This window comes from Monodelphis domestica, chromosome 8 (assembly GCF_027887165.1).
Source record: "Monodelphis domestica isolate mMonDom1 chromosome 8, mMonDom1.pri, whole genome shotgun sequence".
NCBI classification, from domain to species: Eukaryota; Metazoa; Chordata; class Mammalia; order Didelphimorphia; family Didelphidae; genus Monodelphis; species Monodelphis domestica.
The window spans coordinates 215,586,130-215,613,618 of record NC_077234.1 but is presented as its reverse complement, the minus strand read 5'-3'; the positions used below and the strand labels follow the sequence as shown (position 1 = coordinate 215,613,618).

The following is a 27,489-nucleotide window of genomic DNA, read 5'->3' as shown; positions in this document are numbered from 1 at the left end:
TGTAGAATGTGCATGAAATTTGTATTCCACTGGCACTTCTGGAGCCCACAGTCTCAGCCATTTCTGGTCACTGAATTCTGTAAGGATAATTTTAGGGTTGTGACCTAATATAAATGATTTTTGGTCTCCAGGGAGTAGAGTAGTAGTCTCTTGGTAACTGAGGATGATGATTGTCTTTGTGCGTTTTCATCTATGATAGATGAGTGTGCACAAAGACACTTGTGCGTGAAAGAGATTTAAGTGGAAAAGTCGATGCACAGAGATAGTCCCACTCTCTTGGCGTTGGAAGCCTGGGTCCATTGGCATGAAAAATCATTACACCTGGAGACTTCCTCAGCTGCATTGGATGGCCGTGTTGTCTTTTGTGCTCCAACACGCCCTAAGCACTCCACAGTGCTTTGCTGCGGCGCCATCTCAGTTGAACCTTCTGATTGGTTTCTTCCGCTGAAGCAGTCTTTACATGCTGGGTGAGCAAAGCCTTAGTTAACCAGGGCTCTATGACCTGATGGCTACCCTCACAAGGTTTAACCCGCCTGTTGAAGCCATTGCCTGGGGTGTGGCCGCTGCCTTGTGCTAGCAGCTATTAGGAGCTACTAGTCCAGAACCTAGTAAATATGTTAAAGGATAAGTATACAAAATGAGGCAAAAGACAATCCCTGCCCTCAAGTCAGTGACATGCTGAAGTGGTTTCTCTAAAAGAACTTCTAAGAAGAGGGGATAGGTTTGGTTTCAATTAATGAAACATTTATTAAGCCTCTATTTTATGTCAGGCACAGTGCTAAACGCTAGGGATACAAAAAGACAATCCCTCCCCTCAAGTCAGTCAGATGCTGAAGTTGACTCCAATGGAACCTCTATAAGGGGAGGGCTGAGGTTTGATTTCCATCTGTTTGCACACATGAGCAAGAAAATCTTTTAACATGGTACCCAATTCAACTACCTTTCTCCTTCCTTTCTTAAGGAGCCTTTTTAGTTTTATTGTAAGGCCTGAACAACCGAAGGATTCAATTCCCCCAGGACTTTGGATCCATGACCTAACCCCACCCAGGGTTTCCCAACTTTCCCAACTGTTCCGAAGAAGATAAACAGAAATGGACATCACAAGCCGACTCTTAACCACAAGGACGTAACCCTACCCAGTATTCCGATAAAATATCCTGTCATTCGCAACTCAAACCTACCTTATATAATCCTCCTCTCCCCTTCGTTCCATCTGCCTCTTGCTTTTACATTATCCAGTGAGCCTCCTAATTTGGGTTTTTCTTTTTGGATACCTACTTCCCCCAACCTCCACTTTCAAAATTTCTTTGCCCTCCTCGTCCAATATACAAAGAAATTTGGCCATACCCATTGTTGGCTGCCCATTCTCAGAACCTGTAGAATAAACCTTTTAAAGATTTTGGGGGGGGGGGGCGGGAGAGGATGGTTTCGGTCTGAGAAGTTCGGGTGACCAGGAGGAAAACCCCGTGGCTCCTCCAGCAACGGAGGTGCCAAATCATAGGGCTGGGGGTGGGGATTGGGCAGAGGAGCGTTCTCTTCCCTAGTCTTCCTCCAGCCTCGCCCCCAAGGTTAAGTTGAAGGTCCCCTGGGTCGGTCCTGAGTCCCGGGTCAGACTTCCAGACTTCGGCTGCCACCACTAGCGGAACTGTGCTAGAGAGGAGCGCTCGTTTCCGCTGGGTGGGGGCTCCGCAGCAAGGTCTGTCATTACCCGGAGAGGAGGAATAGACATTTCCACCGCCGCCGCCGCCGCCACCCCTCCCGTTTGCGCGGAAGAGAGAGAGGAGGAGGAAGGAGGAGGTGGAGGAGGAAGGGGAGCAGCCATGTCGCTATTGTCTACAGTCCTCCCGGCCTTCAAGGTCTATTATGCGGCCGTTATCGTGATCCTCTCGCAGCTTTACCAGCGCTGCCGCTACGGCTTCTCTTTACCAGGTTAGCAAACCAGCTCTGGTCGAATTCCCCCGGGCTCCGTCAGGTGTGGTTCGGGACGTCCGGTAGGGAGTGGGAGTGTGTGTGTTGGGGGGAGGGAGGGGGAAGAAGAGAAGGGGGTGTTCCTTCTTTTATTACGGAAGCGGGGTGGGGGCTTGGTGGCGGGGCAGAAGCCTAGATCTGGGCCTCGCTTTCTCGGCCGTGCCTTTATTCTTTTTGCAGCCTGCGAACTTTCCTCCCGTGGCGGGGTGTGCGTGTGCGTTTGTCCGTGTATGGGGGAAGCAGCTCCCTAACCCCCTTCGCGACTTTGCTTTTCTCTTAGCCCTCGGGCCAACGTGGCCCGAATGGCGTGGTGTGTTCAGTGATTAAAGGAGGTGCTCAGGCCCTGGGGAGGGGGCGAAGGTGTGGAGTTCCTCTTTCTGCTTGGCTTTCTTCCTGTCTCCACTCCCTTAGCCCTTACCCTCAACCCAGGAACCTGGGGAGGAAAGGAAGAAGAGCGGAGAGCAGAAGCGGCGGAGATCCAGGGGGGGTCGACTTTGCAGCCATGGCACCCACAGCCTTGACCTTGGCCTGGCCCAAAACGATGAGCTTTCCCACCCCCACACTCCCCTCCCAAGGCTGGCCAACCCCAGCTGGGCTGGAGCTGTGTAGGGACCATAGCGAGCTGGGCGGAACTGTAACGTCTCTCGCCGACCCCTCCCCCGCCTACCTGAGGGCTGTAGCTGGAAGGGTTTGTGAGTGGGTGGGGGTGGGGAGGCCGGGCGGAAGCGCGAACCGTCCGTCCCCGGACAGAGTTCCGAAGCCGGTCTCGTGCGCAAGCGCCCCTGTGCTTCGGCTGGCTGACTGACTTCTCTCAGCCGCACCATCCCGGCCCCAAGTTGCCCGGCCCTCCGCAGGGGCCTTCGGCTCTGCTCCAGTAACACCGTGGGCCGCGGTGTTGTTGGGGGGCGACTGGAGGTCAACCTCCGGCCAAGCCCTGGCAGCTGCCCGCCTCCTCCTCCTTCCCTCAAGACCCCCCAACCCCCCGCATTGCACACTTGGCCGTCCTGGCTTTCCTGCTTGCTGTATACCCTCCCCGTTCCTCCCCAAGCTTTTTCTCAGCCTCAGCAATTTGCAGGGTCTTTTCTTTTGCTTCTTGAGGATTAGGAGAGTAGATCTCTCATAGCTTTCTTGCATTCTTTTTTAAACATCGCTGAGCCCTTTACAAGAATTAGCAACCTCTTGTTTATCTGTTTGGGGTTACAAATCTCAGGTCGTTTTCCGACTACAGATTATTTTTGGATGTGACAGTCCAGGGCATGCCTGTAGTGTGTCACTTAGTGTGTCATCTATTTTACCTGGCTTTCTTGCCCTCCTTCATTCTTTTGAGTTTGCTGCCGAACTGCACAGTCAGCATTATCACCTTGCTCTCAGACGCAATTGCCCATTTGAAGGAAATGTGGGTTTCCAGAGAACTTTAAAATTGCTGCAGTTGTAGGTAAGGATTGGACTATTAATGCATGACTAGGAGAGAAATTAAATTTACAATTTTCAACTTCTTGAAAGGGGATGAGGACTGGGAATGGGTAAAGAGATAGCCTGTGCAAGTTTTATGTTCCATCAAAAGAAAAAGTGAAATGAATGCACAGTTTGGAAAGTCCGATACCCTTCCCACCTGGTTAATTGGATAACTATTTCCTTGATATTTTTTATTTCTAATTCTTAAAAGAGTTTGTAATTATTTTAAAAGTGAGATTGAATTCCCCATTCTTCTAAACACTGAAACGCCCAATTCAGTTTAAAGGTCAACTAAAAATTTTCTAGTCTTTTTTTTTTTCTGATTAGAGGAATTGGAGCATTTACAGCGCCATTAGGTAATACTTTAAAATTCTGTAGTAATTCGAACAGAAAATATACCTCCCCCAACTTTAAAGTATTATACATTAGTAGTTCTCTATACTATATTGAGAAACATTGCTGTTATGAGAATGCTGCTAGGTAAAGAGGAGCTTTTAAATGTCATCAGAAAATTTTTAGTATAAATTGGTAAAGTACTAGTAGTCTGTGTTAAAACTTTTTGATAAGAAATTCTTTACTTTTTAAAGACATTAAATTTGGGAGTGGTTAAGTAATAATAAATGGTCACTTTAGACTTTGTTGTCATGCATCTTAGAAGAAAGATTTAAAAAGTTGTAAACTGTTCTGCTTAATGATAATGTAATTGTCAAGTGACAACTTGCAATCTAACAAAAACTTTAGGAAATGAAATAGGTTTTAGAAGGTTATAACTGCTATCAGCTTCAGAGAAGAACACTATATCAAAGTAGAAAAAATCAAGTTTGAACTCTTAAAAAGGTATTTTTTTATTATATTAATCTTATGATGGGGTAGGAAAGATCACTATTATTCTGTTTATTCTTCAAGATCCATGTTGCATGCAATTATTTCTTAATTAGAATTTAACTTGACTTTTAGAGTTCTTTTATCCAGATATCTCTATTTTGGTAAAACAGTGCTTAGAATGATATATGGAAGTTTTAGATGGCTTGAACTGTTCAAAGGTCATAACACTGCCAAACTGCTAATAAATAAAGTTACAAGTTTCACCTTTCAGAATAGAAGTAGCTGGAAATCTTCTGGGGAACTTTGAAATTGAGTGGTGTCTGAGGAGTTTAGAAAGAGAAATTTAATAGGGTATGAGTGTTATGGCTTTTCTTTAATTGATCTCAGACTTAGAGGCATAACCTAGATTAAGTGAGAAAAGTAGGGAAAAGATCTTTTAGTGGGTTAAAACTGCATTAAAATATTTATATTGTTATTAATGCTAATTCTCCAAAAATATTAATTATGGATCACCAGTGTTTATTTGATAGTTGTATATTTACAAAGATCATTTATTACATTAGCCATTACTGTATTCCTTTTTCTGTCTCCCCCTAAATGCTTAGTTTACTTAAAAATATGTTCATGTAGAAATATCTTCCTGAAGGTGTGATCTTACCTCATAATAAGGTTTTTAAAACAGGAAATCTAGTATATTTAGAAGGATGAGCTAATGCTAATTGTGACATGAACATCTTAACATTAAAATGATTTGTAACCTCTTAAAAGTCAGGGAATTTTAGAGCAGGATGCAACCTTTGAGCTGATTGTGGGGTTTGGGATGCTACAGTGATCTAGTCCAACCTCATCATTTTATATACTAGGAAGACCCATATAGATAAATAAATCAAACTGCCTAATATTCACAAATAGTTTGGGGGAGAGCTGAGACTAGAACCAAAGTTTTTCGATACCCAGACCAGGAATCTTTCCTTTACACCAGGTAATAGAACTGTGAAACTCTTTGAAATCATATTGTCCCTGTCTTGAAGTAATGGTGTTTCAGAGACAGCTTTCACTATTTTTTAATTGTGGAGAGTTATGTTAGAGAAAATTTCAGGGATATGAGTTTTATCTTCCATTGTTGTAAAACATGAGTTGTGTTTTCTAGCATGGAAGAAACTTGTTAATACAGTATTGGAGAAATCAAGATCCAGAAGAATGTGGGTATGGAACAAAGCATTTTTTTTAATGGGGAGGTAGCACCTGAAGCTTTAAAAATGAATAACTTAGTTCATTAAAATATCTTATACAGGAATCTTTTATGCAGCCATTTTTTCCTCATAAGAAAAATATTGAACATCTCACTATTAAGAATTTGGGAGTTTCAATCATCAATCTTAGCAGGATATAAGGTGATAATGTTTATGTATATATGTAAGTAATATGTTGATTTATTAAATATATTTTAGAGAGGAAGCATTATCATTTGTACTTAGTCCTCATTAACATGAGCTTTGTGGAATGCTGTTGAATATTGGATATTTTTTATGACAAGTAAGAAAGTGCTTTAAAGGTGAAGTGTGCTATGGCCTATAGGAGAAATCATCCTTGGATAGTATTTCTAATCACTTGATATATCAGGATTGTAACTTTATTGGAATATTAGGGACACAAGAAATGTACCTCAGAGAAGAGATGTGGAGTTTTGACTCTTAGAGAAATTTGTGAGAATGAGAATGGCTTATGGCCTCACTGGATTATGGAGATGATAGGCTAAGCCACAGCTCCTTTGGTAGGGCTATATAAATATAGTTTTACCTTGCAAAGGCTTTAAATGTTCTTCTAGTAGAAAGTTTTTGTGTTTCTTAAGAGAAAAATGTTAGAATTTGAGGAAAACCACCCTCATCCTCCCATAGTAAATTATAAGGAAGGTACAGCCATGTTCACTTTAATATAAACAAATAATGATAATAGATAATTTGGGTCTCATTTTGTTGTCTCTTTCAGTACCTTATAATTTGGAAATAAGATTTTTCTCTGGGCTTCTCAGCCTAGGATAACATAACATCTTTGGAAAGTCCTTAAGAGGTCTGTTATTTACTGCTTTGAATATTGAGCCCCCATGCAAAAGTAGCAGTAATGTTCTGAATTAAAAGCTATTAAGGGGCAAAGCCAGATTTTTTTTCCTTTTCCTTTTTTTTACCTGATATTTTATAGCTTGTTTTATTCATTGCAATAAACCTAATATGAGAGGGTTTCTTTTACCTGGAATTACCATGTTGCAATTTAATCCAATAAATCTAATCCAGTAAAAATTTATTAAGTGCCTACTATGTGCCAGGCACTATGGTTCACACTAGAATTATAATTAATAAAAATAAATACAGTCCCTACCCTCAAAGAATCCAAAGAGGGAGACAACACAATTTTTTTTTAGATGCTCATCCAAACTTATTTTGAAGTGTATTTTAGGATCATAAGATCATAGATTTGGAACTGGTAAGGAGCTTAGAGCTTAGAGCTCTTTGGAGCTCATCTAAGTCCAAATATTTCATTACAGATGACAAAACTGAGGCCCAAAGAGGATAAGTAAATTACTCAGGGTCTCTTGGTAGTAAGTTGTTAAGAGTTGGGATTTGAACCCAGGTTTTCCAACTCCCATATTTTTCCACTAAAGTATGCTGCCTTTCTCATCTTGAATATTTATAATCTTTGAGACATTATAAATACACAGGCTTCCAGAAAATGATACAAATGGAGCCTCCTGTAAACAGTTATGATAATAAAATGCATAAATGACATACTTGCCAGCATAAATTCTAATTAAGATCCACAATTATACTACAGTTTGTTTCCATTTCCAAGCCATATTAAAGTAATATATTGTGTCTTGAAATGATTATTATAGGATGTGATCTTTGCAATATTCATATTAAACCATCGCAATTACTTAGTCCTGGGGAATAAAAGACATACAGAAATTTAAATAACTTTTATTTCACTGAAACGAATGAGGTTTGCTGCCAAACATTCATTAAACACCTACTGTGTACCAGGCTTTCATACCAAATGCTGAAAACTCTTCAAAGTTTTATATTTTATAATTTAAAAAAAATGGCACCCCGAATAGGAACATGAAGGAAATTGAACATTTGAACATTTGGCTGCTTTCTAAACTTTAGGGGGCAGTGTTTTAGTTTTTGTTAACCTAACTCTAGAAATAAACTTATTTTCATTTGATTTTTTTCACAACAACAAAACATATACTCAGGGTATGCTAGTTGAGAAATTCTAAAGATTAAAGACATTCAGCATTACTTTAAAAAAGCTATTACTATTTATAAACAGAATACTCTATATGTTAAATACTAATTATTTCTTAAGATAGGAATAAAAAAGTTTGTTGCTTGTTCAGAACTTTCTTTTTCATTATTAAAAGTTCTTGTAAATTGATACTTTTGCTTTTTTAACACACTTGGCTGAGGGCTAGTTCTTGCCCTCTGGGCTTATACTATATTTTAAGTAGCATCAGATTCTTTGGCAAGGCAGTAGCAATAAAAGTGGTAACTTTGCCATAACTACAATATTGTAAATGCATGTGCCTGCATGTAGTGTGTGTAAGTATGTATATATGTGTATTTGTGTGTGGGATTCTACAGATTTTAAAGTTCTGATAATTTTTTGCAAAACTTCCCTATCCTAGTGCTTGGTAAGATTTCTTGAATCAGTTAATAACTAGACAATTAAAATAAGAATATAGTTGTAACATGATTAAAAATTTGCTTTTAATGTTAACTTTATCTTGAGATGTTCTTCTGAGCATAAAAATAAACTTTTATATGTTAAAGTAATAACATTGAATTTATTTATTTATGAAAACATTTTTTAAAAAATCCTGATTCTTCATCTAATGGGAGCTCTCTTCCCTTAGCTTTGAAAAGACTGAAAGGTTGTCAAGCTGGACATCTTGTCTAGGCCATAATTCTTGGATACATCATCCTAACTTTCCCAGTCTGCTTAGGAAGAGTAGGTTTATTTGCAAATGTGGTGATTTCAGTTCTATAGTGAAGCTGTGATCACACCAGGAGTACTTTCTCATTTTTTGTTTATGTTACTGCTTTTTAGCAGGTACTCATTAATGAGTGAAGGATCTAAGGGAGGACGGTGGTGGAGAAGCAATGGAGAATAAAAGCTTAGAAAGTTCACCATCAGACCTAAAGTTAGTGGCTCACCCGAGAGCAAAAAGCAAAGTATGGAAATACTTCGGTTTCGATACCAATGCAGAAGGATGCATATTGCAGTGGAAGAAGATCTACTGCCGCATTTGCATGGCACAGATTGCCTATTCAGGAAACACTTCCAACCTTTCATACCACCTGGAGAAAAATCATCCAGATGAATTTTGTGAATTTGTAAAGAGTAACACTGAACAGATGAGGGAGGCCTTTGCTACTGCCTTTTCGAAACTGAAGCCAGAGTCCTCACAGCAGGTTGTTCAGGACACTTTAATCATGAAGACCAGCCACAGCTATGAAAACAAAAAGCACCAGGAGCTGACCTCTGCGGTGATTAGCCTAATTTGTGAGGGCATGTATCCTTCTTCCATAGTGGATGAGCCAACATTTAAGACTCTTTTGAAAACAGCGGATCCAAGATATGAACTTCCTAGCAGAAAATTTTTCTGCACAAAAGCAATTCCTGAAAAGTACAATGCAGTTAGAGAAATAGTCTTGAAAGAACTGACTGACATTTTGTGGTGTGGAATATCCACTGATATTTGGAGAAGTCAAAACCAGAATAGGTCTTATGTGACCCTTGCAGTTCATTTCCTCAATAGCAGCTCTTCTCATTGTTTGACTGTTAACTCAAGATGCTTAAAAACATTTGAGGTCCCTGAAGAAAACACTGCAGAGACAATTACGAGAGTCCTTTATGAGATCTTCATTGAGTGGGGGATCAACACAAAAGTTTTTGGTGCTACAACAGATTATGGCAAAGATATTGTGAAAGCTTGCTCACTTCTAGATATTCCAGTTCAGATGCCTTGTTTGGGCCAGACTTTCAATGCAGGAATACAACAAGCTTTCCAGCTCCCTAAGCTGGGTAGTCTCTTGACAAGGTGCCGAAAACTGGTGGAGTATTTTCAGCAGTCTACAGTAGCCATGTACATGTTAAGTGAGAAACAGAAACAGCAGAACATCATGCACTGCATGCTGGTGAGTGATCGTGTCTCCTGGTGGGGAAGCACACTTGCCATGTTGCAGCGACTGAAGGAGCAGCAATTTATCATTGCAGCTGTTTTAGTAGAAGATAGCAATAACCATCACCTTATGTTGGAGACCAGTGAATGGAACACCATTGAGGGGCTGGTGGACCTGCTTCATCCCTTTAAACAAGTGGCTGAGATGATGTCTGCATCCAAGTATCCCACAATAAGCATGGTAAAACCCCTTCTTCATATGCTTCTCAACACAACTCTAAACATCAAAGAAAATGATTCTAAAGAAATCAGTATGGCGAAGGAAGTGATAGCCAAAGAGTTGTCAACAACATACCAGGAGACCCCTGAGATAGACATGTTCCTTAATGTGGCAACGTTCCTGGATCCTAGGTATAAGAAACTGCCATTCCTCTCTGCATTTGAACGGCAGCAGGTTGAAAACAGAGTTGTAGAAGAAGCAAAAAGTCTTTTGGAAAAAGTAAAAGAAAATAGTTTCAGGCCTGAAGAAAAGCTCTTTTCACTATCTGAAGAACCACCAGTAAAAAAAATGATCATTTCTTCCACCCCACCCCCAACTAGTGCAATTAATAACATGCTGGCAGAAATCTTCTGCCAAACAGGTGGTGTGGAAGATCAAGAAGAGTGGCATGCCCAAATTGTGGAGGAATTGAGCAACTTTAAATCTCAAAAAGTACTTGGCCTAAATGAAGATCCACTCAAGTGGTGGTCTGACCGATTGGCCTTGTTTCCTGTCTTACCAAAGGTACTTCAGAAGTATTGGTGTATTTTAGCTACAAGGGTCTTCCCTGAACGACTTTTTGGTTCGTCTGCCAATGTTGTAAGTGCTAAGAGGAACAGACTAGCTCCAGCTCATGTGGATGAGCAAATTTTTTTATATGAAAACACTCGAAATGGGTCTGAAGCTGAACCTGAAGATGAGGATGAGGGAGAATGGGGCTTGGAACAGGAACAGATTTATACTTTAAGTGACACAGTTAATGTAAGCAACAATTTCTTTAATATAAGAGACAGTGGATTCATCTGACAGGGATGCTAAAAATGCATTAAAGAAAAGGTGTTGTCTTAAAAGTTACCAAAAATAACTTGTTTGATGCTTTGTTGTAAATATAGAACAGATGTAACAATGGCTTGGTTTTTAATTTTCATGTATTTGTGCCTGCCATCAGTGATCTCAAAATACAAAAGAAAGCTGGTCTTTGATATTAACTGAAATGAGAAAGATGGCGTGTTCTCTTTAGGTTTTTGACTGTGATTCCTTGCCCCTACATAAATAATAATTAAAAAAATTAAATTAAAGGTTTAGAAACCCACTTAGACAAGTCCCTCTGAAGAGTTTTGACAGGTTAAATTTATTGGCTTTAAAATGTTTATATATCTCATTTAATTCAGTCATGTTTTTAATAGTGTTTTGGAGAAATCAGAGAACAAGTAGAAATACAATACCCGTCCTAGAACCCTAGGTTATAGTTTTTTTTTTATCGAATATATAAATATGTAAGATATTTGCTTTTTAAATGGGAACTTCACTTAGAAAATTATGAAAACCTTTTAGTAAAAATATTCTTTAAAGAGAAGGCAAGCTTTAAGTTTAGTTTCAATGTGCAAATGAGCATACAAGAAGCACTTCCCCTCCTTTCCTCTCCCTCAAATGTGTTAAATTTTTATTATGTTTCTTGTCATACTGCCAGCTCTGAAACATCTCTCACCCTTTTGCCAAATTCATCTTGTAGAGGTGATTAGTCTAAGCAGATTCTAGTTATTGAATCTTTTCTGGTTGTGGTGTTCTTATGTATGAGATAGTGTGCTTCCTAAGTTCTTTCATATTTCCTAAATAAGGGTAATTTTTTGCTGGCATAAATAATGTATATCTCTTGCAAAGATTTGTTTTTAAAATAAAACAAAGAAAAAGTCCCCAGGCTGCTTTCTGGTTTGTTATATGAAAGTAGCCAGTGCCCATGAAGATTTTTAAGTCTTGTTATTTAGGAGGAAAATTATTTAATCCTTTTATCTTTAACTCCTCAAAAGCAAAGGCACTTGGTTTTTTGTTCACATAGCCAGTATCCAACCCAGTGCTTTGCACAAAGTAGGCGCTTAATAATTATTTGCTTTGTTGAAATGAGTTTAACTCTACACCACTTGTCCAAATAAATTTGCAAAGTCACCCCCTGTTCTTTTTTACCTTTTGAGCGAGTTTGAGGTGTTTACAATTAGTATTGAGGGAAGCATAAAGGAATATGGTGAAATGTGTTCTATTATTTGATCTTGAAAATTTTTCTGTTACGGAATTCAGAGGCACACCATCTTTCTATGTTAGGTTCACCTCACTGGCTATTCTGTGCATCTATTTAAACAACCCATATTGGGAAAGAACATATAAAATGGTTCAGGAATGACCATGTTAGCTAGTTACTAAATTCTGCCCTGGGGCCAGAGTGTAGATATGTGAGTATTAAAAAAATAAAAACAAAAAACAACCCTGGAGTTGGTGAGAATTTTATGTGCCTTTTGGAGGATAGCATCTGGTCTCTGTCATCAGTGATGCATGGTTTTAGGAAATAAATTTGCAGGTTAAATGCAACCAGAAGAAATATTTCCTTTTAAAGGAAAACACAATGTTAACTATTATGACATACTGTATAATTTTAGGCTTTTTGTATTTCATTTGTTAACTTACTGAGACATTGTCATGTTGGAGGTGAGATGGTGGTGTCCGGGTTGGTCATGGTAGAATATGGCTGGTAGAATTCACTTCCATTCTCTACAATGACTCCTAAAACTGGAAATACTGTACAGTGCAATTTAAATTTGCCCTTAGTTTTTTTTTTTAAAGCAGTACAGTGCACTGTTCTGTTCCTTGAAATTTCTGAATGACAAAACTGTAAACTGTTCCAATGAGACTAGTCTCATTTTTTGTTTTGTTTTTTTTGTTTTTGTTTTTGTTTTTGTTTTTTGCTTTTGTTTTTATTTTTATTTTTAAAACCCCTGTTGTCAGTCTTGCCCATTGGCTATGTTTTCTTATTCAATGTTTTAGGCTTTGACTATTGTTAAATAAACCAGAGAAATAAATTAGCTTCTAATTTATTTGTCTGATGTGTGTTCATATTGGTAGCACTTTGATTAAACTTTAGCAGTAAGAAGTATTTTTTAAACAATTTTTTCCAAGGCAGTCACAAAAACTTTATTTTATTTTCTGACCTTTTGAAACAGAAACATTGTGATATACAGAGATATTTTTGGATTAAAATGTCTAGATCTATAAAAATCTCTTGGTAGAAAAACTTCCTAAAGTGGGGATTGCCTGTAACTTTTCTTTATTGTTCTGGAAATAGAGTGAATGTTGGTGGTGAGAAGTTATATCAATTAGAGGGCTCTAGCTTAGGTAATAATTTTGTTTGAAAATCAACCCTCTTTCTACTTCAGTGAATGTAGGATATTCTGTTCTTCTAAAAAGTGAAATGATTAAAGAAAAAAAAAGAAGCCAGTATGTCATACCTTACTTTTAAAACTATGTTGCTTCACAATGCTTCATTCAAGAATGAAATCAAAAATTTAATTATTCTTAGATTGAAATAGGCCAATCTTCATTTATAATCAAGTTTGTTCCTAAAGTATTTTTAATAATTTTTTGAGTGGAGAAAGTCTTACTATTATTTGGGATTAGAAATCCTATTAGAATTTAAGAATTATCACATTTCCTGGGAATTAATATATATATGTATTTTCTGAGCTACAATACTGCACACAAAAATATATATATACACAAATTATGCATATACACATATTTTCTTATCAGTAATTGCAAGGGACAAAACTCCCTTAGAATTGTTTCCTTGTACATGATTTTAATGTAAAGTCATAATTCTGGACAAAGATTTCTCTCCCCACAATGAAATGTTTCTTTGACTTCGAGCAGGCCTAGTAAAACTTTTAAATGTTTGTATTTATCAAGCAAAAAAGTAATTCCATGGTAGCTATAAAGTCAGTATGCTTTAATTTCACTCTTTAAAGGATTTTCTTAAAGTTCAGAGAAACTTTGAAAATGAGGTGGTTGAATTTAGATTTTCATAGGCTCCATAAAAAAAATACCCACTTAGTTTTGAATGTTGAAAATATTTCAGATCTTGTGCCCTATCTCTTAGGTTGTTCTTAACTTGAATGTCATTTCATATGTTGGAAATTTCAGATATTGCACACCTAAATCTGTGTACTGTACTTACATTGTTAACTCAGGGATAATGACGGTATTAATTTGAATGATCTATGTTTTATCTAATTGTTTCTCTAATCTAAAAGTGAAACATGTTTGATGATATAAAAACTTATAACCTGTATCTCTATTGACAGAGAATGTGAAAGCAAATTTGGCCTTTAAAAAAATATGATTTTATTAATTTTTTTTTAAGTTTCTTCTTCAGCACACTTCTGGAATCTCTTCTTGTCAACTTTCAAGTGGCTCATGCTAACTATTTTAGCCCTTCAGTTTTTATAACCTTTTTCTATTAGACCAATAGTAGAGCTACGAACAGCAATTTTTTAAATGTCAGTTTCAAGAAAATGATTCTGCTGTTTTGACAAGTCATCATCATCAGTCAGGACTGTAGCCCAATATCTGCACATAGTCAGCAAGAGTGTGTTGTTCTAATTGTTTAAAGATTAAAATAAGTTTTTTATAGATTTAAAAAGTGATATTCTTGAAATGATGCTTTTCTGAAAAAAACTGTTACCTTCCTTTCCCTGGAATTTCTTTTAGCATGTAAATTGCACAGTTTTTGAAAACATGTGGAGAAAAAACCAGACATTTTTTTTAATTACATTTTGGTGTCATGTACTTTAGATGACTAATGCTCTGTATAAATCTTTTGTGTATATGACTGCAAGTGTAACTTTTCTTTTGAATTTTATCAATGACTTATTTATGAAGAGCTTTGAGTGCCATATTCCCTTATTACATTATTTCTGTTGCTATTCTGAACACATGATTCTTTTTTGGATTTAAATCATTAAGAAATTTAGCTATCAGAATATACCAAAACACATTAGGGTAGGATTGCAGGGTTTTAATTCTTTTGTTTTTTAGTGTCTGATATTTAATTTCTCTATTCATATTTATTTTTATTATAATAACTGTATGGATAATGTTTTTTATCTGACCCTAGTCTTATGGACTCTTTACTGAATTTTAGGTGCTACTTATGACTTTTTGTATGGTGGTTTCTAATAAGATTATATATTTGCTGTAGGTTGTTCTCAGATTACAAATTCTGTGCCTTTTTAATTTAGTTTTATAGCCACTGGTGAGTGTGAACTTTAAATTTAATATATTTAAAACATGTTACATATTTAAAATAATAAATAGTGTAGATAAGTTAAACTATTAATAATTAGTTTTTCCCTGTTTTGAGTGATATGATTTGAATAATTATTGATGTACATAAAGGAGTTATTTTCTTTGGCAATCTGTAACATTGTAACATAAAAATGTATTTAAAGAGAAGACAAGGTTGGATTAAGTTAACTTTTTCTAATAAATATACTTATAATTATAACTTGTTTCAACTATATACCGAGTGTCTTGCAACTAAAATATACTTGTTTATTGTTTATTTTATTTTTTTACAGTTATGGAAAACAAAGCTTTAGAGTTAGAACAAACCTTAGAAGGTTACCTAATATTTATAGGATTTTAAAATTAGAAGGTTATCCAAGAGGATCATTTGGGCCAAAATCCTATCTAATGCAGAAATCCATCTCTGATATTTTCCTGATAATCATCTACTTTTAGCTTTCTTTGTTCTAAAGCCAGACTTCTGAGGCAATCTACCTACCCCTTTTACCTTCTTCTTCTTCTGTCTCTTTGATTGGTTCATTAACTCTAAATATTAGAAAACTATTTTTTTGTATTGAGATGAAACCTACATATATCAGAAATTGATTCTCACTCTCCCCTATGGAATAATAACCACTCCAACTATATTCAGACTTTTAACAGAGAAACACTTCAGAAATTTTAAGGTAGTCATAGCATTCTCACTAAGTCTTCTTCTCCAGGCTGATGTTCTTCCCATCTTCTGCTTTCTAGGTCTTTTACCATATTGATGAGCTTCTTCTGAATGCCCTCTAGTCCGTTATTATTTCTGTGATGCTCAGATATTCTGAAATCTGGTCTGATCAGTATCTAGTTCGATTAGTTGATTTTCTGTTACTTAAGACCTGTTATTTTAATTTTATTTTTTTTTGTTTTGTTTTAATGTTTTTAATAGTTTTATCCTGTTGAGTTTTAGACAATGAAAACTCCCAAACTTTTTTTTCATGGAATTTCTGTCAAGCCACTTCTGATCCTTTGCAACTTACTTTTTTTGACCCTAAATGGAGGAACCTTGTGTTTATTTATTCAAGAGATATCTATTGAATATATAAAGCACTTTGCTATATACTTTATTCTTGTTAAGCTTTTGAGATGTTCTGATTTGTCACATGTCATGTTAGTCAACCCTATCAGCTTTTGTCACCTGCAAATTGGATAAGCATCCTATATATTCACCCAGGACTTTTATAGAAATAATGATCTCATGGCCAAGATAGAGTTCTGAGGCATGCCACTAAAAAGTTTAAACCAGGATGATGTTTAATTAATCTCTTTGGATGTGGTTCAACAAAATCTCAATCTACATACTGGCCTTATATCCTCCAATGTATATTATTTTATCAAATACAGAAAGATAGTGTGAGAAACTACCCAATGTTATATTAAGATATGGATATTTTAAGTCAGATTTTGATTCAACCAATCTAATAATTCTAAAATTTATAAGAAATTATTAGTTTCAATTTTTATTTTAAACCTTGTATCAATGTTAGAGTTGATCTGTTTCATGTATAATCTTTCTAGATAACATTCTGTTACATAAGAACATTAGAAATATTTTCCCCTCATTTTCCCAGTATCTCTTCATGTTTGTTTATTTAACACTTGAAAGAATCCTTCATGAAGCATTGTTTTTTTTTTCATAAGATTATGCTGAAACATGGAAAAGTTAAAAACTCAAAAACTTTCATTATTGCCCTTGAAGGAATGACATAAAAAAAAATTCTTAACATCTTGGCCTTAGGAGCAAAATTTTAGAATTATTTTTAATGATGCTTAAGAGATGAAGTTTTGCATGTTATTGAAATAACATCAGAAAATTAGTTTCCATTTAACTTAGGAATTAAGTGTATTATTAATTATGCACATTATCTTAAGTCCTTTGCCTTCTCGTCAAAAGAGGCCTATGATTTAGTTATGAAAGCTGGAGGCAGGCTTAGAAAAGATAATATAAAGTACTTTGAAGTTTTCCTAATGTTTTTCTCAAGATAGTCCAGTGAAGTTATTTTATCATTTCCACTATTTTAAAGATGAGGAAAATGAGGATTACAGAGATCTTATAAAAGGGCATAAGTCTTTGATGACAGTTTTGATACTCAAACCTATGTTTTCTGACTGCAAGCTCTTTGCTTTTACTCTTTCATTATTTTCTTTTAGAGAGAAACCTGTTTTCTAGCAATCAGTAAACATTTTTAATATGCCTATTATGTGATAGACATTGTGCCAGATGATAGGGATGCAAATGTGAAAATGGAATAGTTCCTGCCCCTTAGAAACTCAAATTCTGTTGTGGCAAACAACATGTACCACATAATTGAATACAAAATATACAAAGCAACTGAGAATATTAGGAGTGACTTTATGTAAAAATGTCTCAGTAAATGCATGCATTGCATTACATAGCCAAAAATAAGTGATTTTGACTTATTTGTCTTTTTGTGTCTTGCATTCCCCCCCTATTTATTATTTTACAAAATAAAAAATTGAGAAATAAAAATGAAGCTGTTTACTTTAATAGCACAGAAAGACTAGACAATAAAGAAAAAGTTAAGAAAGTACAGATGCTATGAAACTGCATTGGGGGACTGGCCTTAGGGCTCAGTTCTGGGAGTATATGTTTAGTGAGTCGGCTTCTGTTAGTGATGACATGTTATAGAAGGACTTGGCTCTGCATTTCAGAATATGTGGAGGCATTTTATGACTACTTTTTATCTGTTTGCTTTATGTTGGAAAAGATTCTGTTGATTGACTACTGGGCCAGAAGTAAGTGCATACTATAGACACTAATGGGCTAAATCACCAAGAAAGGTGGTGGCTAAGGCAAGGATTGTGTAAACCTCCTGGTAGGGAGAGGAACCAATACTGTGTACTGGTTCCAAGGCAGAAGAGTGTTAAGGGCTAGGCAATGGGGGTTAAAGTGACTTGCCCAGGGTCATACAGCTAGGAAGTGTCTGAGGCCAAATTTGAACCCAGGACCTCCCATCTCTAGGCCTGGCTCTCAATCTACTGAACCACCCAGCTAGCCACAGTGTCAGAAATTTCTGAAGTGATAAGGAAGAAAAAAGTATATGTACATATATATATATACACACACACATATATGTGGAAATAAAACACTATCATATGATAGGATAAATGTTGCATTTTAAGTTTAAAAAAGGCTTAGAGACACAGGAAATGTTAGGAACATGATGTGAAAAAAAGTATATATTTAAAAAGTCAAAGAATGTTTGCCATACAGAAAGAGTCACTATTGTATTATAATTCATTGAGATAAACAATTTCTGTTCAAGGAAATCTTTTTTTGGAAAATGGTAGTGCCAAAAAGATGTGCTTTTTAAAAACTTTTTTTAGTTTTTAATTTAAAAAATTGATATTTTTATGACCTTTTGAAATATCCTATAAGAAGTTCCCTTGTGTTTTTGTTGTTGTTCTTTTATTCACCTCCACCTAACGATGATGTATGGCTTTCTAGAATTATCATTCACCTGAAATGCTTGTAATGAGAACTTTTGGTTCTGATTGGGGACTTTTGTTTCTGATTGGGAACTTTTGTTTCTGATTGGGACTTTGGTGTAAAGCCTTACAGAGACAGAGTATGATTTAAAAGGCTGGATTTTCTCCTCTATACACTCATATCACAAGGGAGAACCTTTATAGGGTGCATCCTTCTTAAAAGTTTGCATTCTAGTTTCAAGAATTGGGAATAATCCTAAATTCCAAGAAACTTATGGTAAAATGGTACTTGTGACAAAACAATAGCCCTTCAAATTATAGTCTTCCCCAAGAATATACACTTGTTTATTTTGGTCCAATGAGATGATATAGAATTGCATTGTTAAGTGGTAAACTATTTGATGGGATATGCAGGGCATAAGGTTAAGTTCATAAAACCTTTAGTTTTCAAATTAAAGTACAGAAACTCTTTACCATATTTGTAAGATTTCATCATTAAATTCAAATAGGAAGTCAGAGACATGTTGCATATTTTTAGGGGGATTTTTCAGCTGGGACATGTCAAAAGATTTCACTTCATTGATGGCAGAACTAAAAGATACCAACAGTTTTGAGAAGAACTATTTTTCATGAGTGTAAAATTTCAAATAGCAATACTTGATTGATGTGCTAATAGTTTGTTTTTTTGATAAGAACATTATTTTTTCTGGGAACAAAATTATCTATTTCAGGAAAGATTTCCAAATGTATTATGAAATATTGAAAGTTCCCTTGGGCTACTGTAGTACTATAAAAGTATTCATTTGTAAATATTAAGCTTTTATAGTGAGTTAACACAAAGATTTTAGTAATTCCATCTTGGACAGTATAGTGCAGTAGAGTGATTTCTGTATTGAGAAGCAGAGGTCCTATGTTCAAATCCTGGATCTCTGTGACCTTTGGTAAACCACTTAAATATCTCTGGGCCTCAGTTTCCTTGTAAAAAGAAAGGGTTGGACTTGATGACCTCTAGTGTCTCTTTTAGCTCTATTTCTAATTCCTGATCTAGTTAAATGGCCCATATATGCATATTTATATCTTAAAAGAACAAGGAAACTCCTATTATTCTCTCTGAATTTTAAGTGCAATGTATACTTCACAAATTTTGTTGCTTTTATATAAAGACAAAGACAATTATTTAAATTCGGATACATAATTCTATAATGAATTCATTTTGAGGTTAATAGCTTGGTATAGTTGAAAGAACACTGTTTTGGAATTGAGATTAGGTTTTGAATCCCAATTTATGACATGGGAATAATAATACTTTCATTACCTATCTTTCAGGGTCCTCATGAGCCACTTATTTGTAAAATGTAAAGTGTTATGTAAATGTTTGTTGTTATCTCATGAATGCCTAGCATCTAGTAAGTGCTTATTAATGGACTGATTATTTTCTTATTTGACCTTTGTAAAAAAAAAAAAGGGGGGGATAGATGAATTAAAACTCCCCTTTTGGGAATATAGTACACATACACATTTATATTTGAATGTGAGGAACAGAGTTAAGCTACAAGGCATTTGTTAATTTGAAACAAGTTTTAAAAATTAAAGTTTTTCTTAAGCCTTCTTTCTGCTTCCATTTTATAAATTTCCCCCTAATATATTACTCCTCAGTTGGGGCACTGAGCATTAATTATAGTATAAGCAACTTGAATTATGTCACCAAAATTTTTTTCATGTAACATAGAGAATGTCATTAAAATTAATTAATTTAAAGTATTACTAATAGTTATCAGTCTGCTGACTCCACTCTTATCTCCCTATTCATTGCCTTGCACTAGATTGAGGCCTATGCCTTGTCATTGCTCTGGTGAGGACTGTAATTAGCCTTTTATTTATTTTTTATTTTGTATAGCAAGTGATCTTATTTTTTCAGTAACACTGTTAAAAATGATCTAAAAGAAGTGCCTGGGGAATTTTGATTAACTGTGTATTTAAATAAAATTTGATTTTATTATAGGCATTTAGTAAAGGCATTAATTTATTCTGATTTGTATGTAAGAGGGAGGAATTAAAGTGGAATCTTAAGGGTAGATTTAAAAATGGACATTTACAGGATTTACACAAATATAGCCATCACATGAAACTAATAAATCTGAACTTAGAATTTAAGCTGAAGGAATTGTTAATGACATAAAAATAAAACCATATTATCACTCATTTAGTAGTAAGAAAATGGCATTCAGCAGTAAATTTTAAAAAAAGATAATTTAAATAAGGCAAATGCCCTAATGTTGATGCAATTATATTAGTACTTTCATATGTTCATACAGGAAATTGCAGAAATACTTTCTGAATTGAGGGTTATTTGAAGACTTTTCTAAGTGTAGTGTGTGTGTTTATGCATGTTTTGAATTAAAATATTATGCATTTTACCATTTTATAACAAGTTTTATATTTTGCTGGTTTACCTTGAAGTTGTTGACCAATATTTTGCCCAAAGTGCTTTATTATGGGAAGTAGTATAGTATGGTGGAAATAGCACTTGTGTAGGAGAGTCTAGGTTCCAGTGACATTATATTGTGTGATTGAACAAGTAATTTAACTTTTGGCCCTGGTTTCCTGATCTCAAAATTGAGGAGGTTGTCTTAGATGACTTCTGAGTTCTTTTCTTGATCTAGATCTATGATTTCATGCCTAAATATAGAGCCTCTGATTCTTAAATTGTGTGTGTATGGAGATACATAAAACAATCACAATTTCCTGTTACCCTTGAAACCAAGGCACACTTTTTCAGAATACTGACCAAGGAAGATAAGGATATATATTTTTTTCCACTTCAGCAAAACTAACAGGTTTACTTAGGGCTTAAATCTTTGGTCTCATTAACACTATTCTCAAGCGAACCTAAAATTATTCATGAAAATTATTACTGTCATAATCCTAATAAAGTTGCTGTTCTTTGTTATCTGCTATAAAAACCAGTATGTGGCAGTAACTAGAGTTTGTATGGGTGAGGACTTAGATCCAATTATTGGCCCTGCTACTTACTCTTCCTATGACCTAAGGCAAATTACTTATCATCTCTGGTTTGGTTTCCTAATCTGTAAAGTAAGAGAATGGATTAGATCCTATCTCTAAGGTCCTTTTCAGTAATAAAGGTTATGGTGTGTGAAGTTTAAATGAATCTTATGCTTGGTAAATGAGCTATGTATACCTAGGATTTTGGACAAATTATCTATCTCCAGGAGGATAAAGGTTTTTTGACTACAAGTCTTTAATAATAATGATTATAACAACTTTTATATATATATATATATATATATATATATATATAGTAACTACATACTAAGCACTGTGCTAAGCACTTTACAGTCATTTAATCCTTATAATGGCCTTAGGAGATAGGTACCATTTTCCTCATTTTACAGGTGAGGAAACTGAGACAATCAAAGGTTAGGTGACTTCCTTGGAGTCCCACAGCTAGTATGTGTCTAAGGTTGAATTTGAACTTAAGTCTTCCTGACTCCAGGCCTATCCACTGTTATACCCAACTGCTTATATATCAAGACCAAAATGTTAGTTTCTACTGAGATATTTATTAATACATCTTGAATTCCAGGATGAATATAGCTAGGAAATGAAAAGTTTAGGATAATTTACTTTAGGTGACATTGGATTTTTTAGTAGATAATCATTAAGTTTGGGGGTTGACCAAGCATCCCACTCTTCTTTTTTCACTATTGCTTAATTTTGGCCAAAATTTCAATACCTCTACATTATGTTGCCTTCTAGGAAACATGCTAAGTCTGGTTTTGAAGGCAGAAGCACTAGAATCCCAGTTGGACTCATTGGAGAGTCCTGGGGAGCAAATTCTATCCACATGCCAGCACCTTAGCTATGTGATCTTGAGCAAGCAGGTCTGAGCCTTAGTTTCTTTATCTGCAAAACAATAATAAATGTAGTACCTACCTCACAGGGTTGTTGTGAGGAAAGTGCTTTGTAAAGCTTAGTGCCCCTTGAAAATGGGCCCTTTCTTCAAGATAAATGAATACCAAGATGTATGTCTGATAAGTTCATAAACATGGCATTCTTGTATCACCTTTCAGCTTGTTCTTTATTTTTCCTTCAGTCTTTCTGAGGAGTGTGGTGTTAATGTATGCCTTTAGTGTACCCCATTGTTCATAAGACCTGTGATTTCATTAGAATAGGGACTTCCATTGAATCCACATAGACTGATTGTTTGTCTTCCAATGCATTTGAGAATTTCTTGGGTCAAGTGAGTTGCCCAGGGTTATACATGACAGTTTATGTCTAAGGTGGGACTTGAACCCTTACAGATTTTGGCTTCCTAGTCTTTCTACCATGCTGCCTCTCCTTTTAATTTTATGTTGTTGCTTCATACACTGTCAGGTACCAAAAGGTGCTTATTAATGCTATCCCAATATCTTTGAAATCATATGAGATGAAATGTACACCTACTTTAAGAAAAGGAGTAAGAGGAAATTAGTTCATTTCGATAAAACCACAGGCATTTATTTTCTTAGAGTTGGACTTTTTTACATGAACTTTTAATTTGTGGAGGTTTTGGAATGGTTGAAATTAAAACTTGTTATAGTATAAATTTCACAGACCAAGTTGCTAAGAGCAACTTGGTGTCCAGAAATTTTTTTTTTCAGAATTTAATCAGAAATCCTGAAAGTTAAAGAAGAGATTAATGAAATTGAAAGTAAGAAAACCATTGAACTAATAAATAAAAGTAGGAATTGGTTTTGTGGAAAACAGAAACAACCCAATAAAATAGATAAACCATTGATTGATTTTAAAAAAGAAAGAAGAATTTACCCAGAACTGTTTTTTTCATACATATATGATTGTGAAGAGATCCTCTAATCTTCAAGAATTTCATCTTAATCTGTAGAATGAGAGAGTGGGGTCAGTCTAAAAGCAATTGTTCAATTCAACAAACACTGGGTGGAACAATAGACTGTGATTTATTTAGTCTATCTGTTACTTAATAAAAAAGTATTAAATGGTTGCTTGAGGCCCAGAATTTATGTAATATCATAGAATTAAAGATCTAGAGCCAGAAGGGACTTCAGAGGTCATATAATACAACCGTGTTGATTTTATAGAGGAGGAAACAGACCCTGGAGGTTAAGTGACATACATACCTGAAGCCACATAGGTAATAAGTATCCCAAGCTTTGAACTTTTAGCACTCTGACACTGCTTTGTTTATTAAAAACTTCATTAATATCATAGATCATGACTAAATTTAAATTTTTTTGTCTTGAAATTCACATTTTGGCAAGTTTTTGTCCTTATGAAAATTAACACGATTCCTTAAACTATAAGTATTTTTTAATGCAAATGAAGTATGTGCCTTTTTTTGTAGAAGGAGTTTTAGTGAGAATATTTAGAATATGAATTAGATTCTTAATATATACGTCATCATTTGCTTTGAAAGTATTTTGCAAGAGGAGAATCAAGTTTGCTTTTGGCAAAAGCATGTCAAGACATTGCTTCAGTCTACTATGAAAATGAAACAAGATGGAATGGGATCTTGATATGCATTATTTAAAAAATAAGACATTATGAGGGAAAACCATTGGCTTGTAGTCCTTTATCTTTGTATGTTACCTTAAACAATAATGGCAACACATTCGTTGAAAAAGAATCCTAAGTATCAAACTAGCATTTTTCTATTCCCTTTATGTTAATACAATACAGGTTTATTTCCTGAAATAAAGAAATTCCCACGTTTTTAGAGTGCACTCAGTGTCCTGGGACATACAAAGTAAAATAAAGCAGAGTCCCTGGCCTCAAGAATTTTTTAATATAATAGCAAGAACAAACAAAATATTTGAATATATTTGTATTTATTTTTACAAAAGTATTTGAAATAATGGGCAGCAAGAAGCACAGTGAGTAGAGTACCAGTCCTGGAGTCAGGAGGACCTGACTTTGATGTGGCCTTAGATACTTAATGTATTTCTGGGCAAGTCACTTAACTTCATTTGCTTCAGTTACAAGTAAATAAACTGGAGAAGGAAATGGCAAATCCCAGTGTCAAGAAAATCACAATAAAAAGGGTCATGAAACATCAGATATGATTAAAATTACTGAACGACCACAACAATTTGAAATATTTGATAATAACAATTTTACACAATGCTTTAAAGAATATAAATAGGACCTCATAGCTCTGCAAAGCAGACCTTCAAAGTATTATCATCTTTTTTTATAGCTGAGAAAACTGCTTTGGACAGGTGAAATGATTTGCACATGGTAACACTGTCAATATATAGAGGAGAGGTAATCTAGATCTCCTAAATTCACATCCAGGGATGATTCCTTTAATCCTATGTGAGGTCCCATGTAGGGACAGACAGTAGGTTGAAATGAGAAAGTACTTTGATTCAAACTTGAGAAACTTTTGAGAACAGAGGTAATTGCCTAATTTTTGAATGTACATGTATCGAATCATTCTGACTACTTGTATCCAATTTAAAAATTTTGTTTCCCCTGAACTGAAGGATGTTTTATTGGGGAACAACTATGGTGGTGAAGTATCCAAATCCTTCCATACAGATGTACCATGGCCTGAAGTTGTTCTTGGATATAAGGGAATGAGGGCAGGGACAGAGAACAAACCTGCAAACTTTTCCTGGCTCTGACCCCTCCCAAGGCTGGCAAAGAATAGAAATAAATAAGAGGAGACAAGGAATCTCTTTTCAGTCATAGGTGTGACACTTTAAAATATTAATGAAAATAAAAAGCAAAATCCTACATTCTTGTCATATTTCTAGTACCATACTTGGTAGCCTCAGGAGGAAAAAATGGGGAATTTATGTGCCTGAAAATGTTAGTCCAAAATATATGCCCTTGCTTACTTTATACCAACAGGATAGAGTAATTCTAAGTGATTGTATCACTAGAAAAAAATACTATTTGGAATCACCACCTACCAGATAAATTATTCTTTTAATATTTTGCTTTATATGAATAACCCAAAGATATCACAGATCTAAATGTATAAAGTGCTGCCAATAAGACTGTTGAACTATTATTTTTTTCACCCACCTTTATGACTTAAGTCATTCATAAAATTTTGTTTTTCTTTACTTTTTGCTTTCTAATGTTAGACTACCCTTAGCCTACTTATTGTCCATTACAGCACATTTTCATACTGTTTCTTCCCACCTTCCTCCCTTACCTGGGTATTTAGAAATACAGACCTGGATATTTTTTCCAATTTGGATTTCACTCAGAGAATCATAAAGTTGCGAGGAAATATCATCTAGTCCAAACTGCACTTGGCAGTCCTTTTACAACATTCCCCAGAGTAGCATCAATCTCTATTTGAAAGATGAAAGCTTACATCTTCAGGTATAAGAGGCAGTTCATTCCACTTTGGGCAACCCTAAATATTAGATTTTTCTCAGTGATCCCAAACCTGCTTCTCTGTATATGTGCAGTTAAACTTTAAGTTATTCTTTCTCAGTTTTTATGTAATTTGACATCTTTCCACACTCTAATTTCATTCTGTGATTCTACATTATTTCTTCTAGTTATTGCATGTGTTTCCTAGGTACTCTCATTTTTTTTTAAAGTTCTGTTACTTAGAGATATTCCTTTTCTTTTAGAAGAAATGCATACAGTTCTTTATTGTCTTCTTCTAGCCAATTTGAGTGGCAAGTCCAATGATGCTTAACATAAGTATTAGCAACCTAGAACCTTGTATTTGCTTTTACATCATACCATGCTGCCATACTATATTAGCCCAACTATCATTATGATCATTGTGTCTAGATGCAGTCTGAGAATCCTTTTGATTAAGTCATAGACAGTACTGAAAGGGATATTGGAGATCATATCTTTTACAGATGAAGAAAACAGGCCTGAAGTGATTAACTGAGACGTACAAAGTTCTTTAGCTTGCTAGTTAAAGAACCGATATTAGAACCCAGGTCTCTAATCTTCCAGTGTAGTGTACTTTCCATAGCTCTGATACTTAGTTTTATTATTATTTTCTTCTTTTCCTTTATCTAAATAAGAACTATGGCTTTCCTTTTAAATATAGACTTGTTTTAGACCATCTCCATTCTTACATCAAACATTCCTTAGTTTTAGAGTTGTGATACTATAATATCATAATCTCCTAAGAGCAGTAGCTTCTTTTTTAATTTTTTTAAATTTATTTATTTTTATTTGAGCATTTTCAAACATTATTCACTGGAGACAAAGATCATTACACCGCCACTAATGGAGAAGTCCATTATGTTCGATTGTACCACAGTGTATCAGTCTCTGTGTACAATGTTTTCCTGGTTCTGCTCCTCTCGCTCTGCATCACTTCCTGGAGGGTGTTCCAGTCTCCATGGAATAGTATTCCATCACCAACATATACCACAATTTGTTCAGCCATTCCCCAATTGAAGGGCAGCCCCTCATTTTCCAATTTTTGGCCACCACAAAGAGTGCAGCTATGAATATTCTTGTATAAGTCTTTTTCCTTATTATCTCTTTGGGGTACAAACCCAGCAGTACTATGGCTGGATAAAAGGGCAGACAGTCTTTTCTCGCCCTTTGGGCATAGTTCCAAATTGTTCCATAGTTCCATAGTTCCAAACCTCCAGAATGGTTGGATCAATTCATAACTCCACCAACAATGAATTAATGTCCCTACTTTGCCACAATCCTTCCAGCATTCACTACTTTCCTCTGCTGTCATGTTAGCCAATCTGCTAGGTGTGAGGTGATACCTCAGAGTTGTTTTGAAATAGTTATGTGATATCTGGGTAGGATTTTAGTGGTGATAAAAAGAACAAAATATATACAAGGTTAATAGTGGACAAGACCCAATTAGGGTTTTGCCCCTAAAACTCTATACAATCACATGGACTGAACCAAGATCCCACTAGAATTTTTCTTTGATTATGACTTCTTAGTGCTACTTGAAAAGATCATCTTTTTCTCTTGAAGCCTCCCTAGGACAATTTACCATTCCATATAGTGTCCCTAAAGGGTCTTGAGGTCTCAAAGTCACTCTAAGGTTACCATGATGGTATGCAGCCTCCTATTGCTGAGTAATTTTAAGGAATGATCAAAGGGACTAAAGCAATGACTTGTTTGTGGAATCACAGAATCTCAGAATTGGAAAGACTCTCAAGTGTCATTCTGTTCAGCCTGTATCTGAACAAGATATTTT

General features: G+C 35.4%; 2 protein-coding genes across 5 annotated transcripts in view; both read left to right on the top strand.

Annotated features, from left to right (window-relative positions):
- Positions 1-730: 730 nt before the first annotated feature.
- DHRSX (dehydrogenase/reductase X-linked) overlaps positions 731-27,489 on the top strand; it is a 541,162-nt gene continuing 514,403 nt past the window's right edge. Inside the window, exon 1 of one of the 4 annotated variants that reach the window (XM_056807700.1) lies at positions 731-1,929. In XM_056807700.1, coding sequence (XP_056663678.1) covers positions 1,821-1,929 — 109 coding nt within the window. In that variant the 5' untranslated portion in view covers positions 731-1,820. Of the gene's footprint in view, positions 1,930-10,320; positions 10,452-27,489 lie in introns of those variants that run through there. The other 3 variants (XM_007501007.2, XM_056807699.1, XM_056807701.1) reach the window with 3 other exon arrangements.
- On the top strand, positions 2,098-12,553 carry ZBED1 (zinc finger BED-type containing 1). Its single transcript, XM_056807698.1, has 2 exons — positions 2,098-3,403; positions 8,356-12,553. Exon 2 carries the CDS (start codon positions 8,409-8,411, stop codon positions 10,494-10,496), a length of 2,088 nt encoding a protein of 695 aa, XP_056663676.1. The 5' UTR covers positions 2,098-3,403; positions 8,356-8,408; the 3' UTR covers positions 10,497-12,553.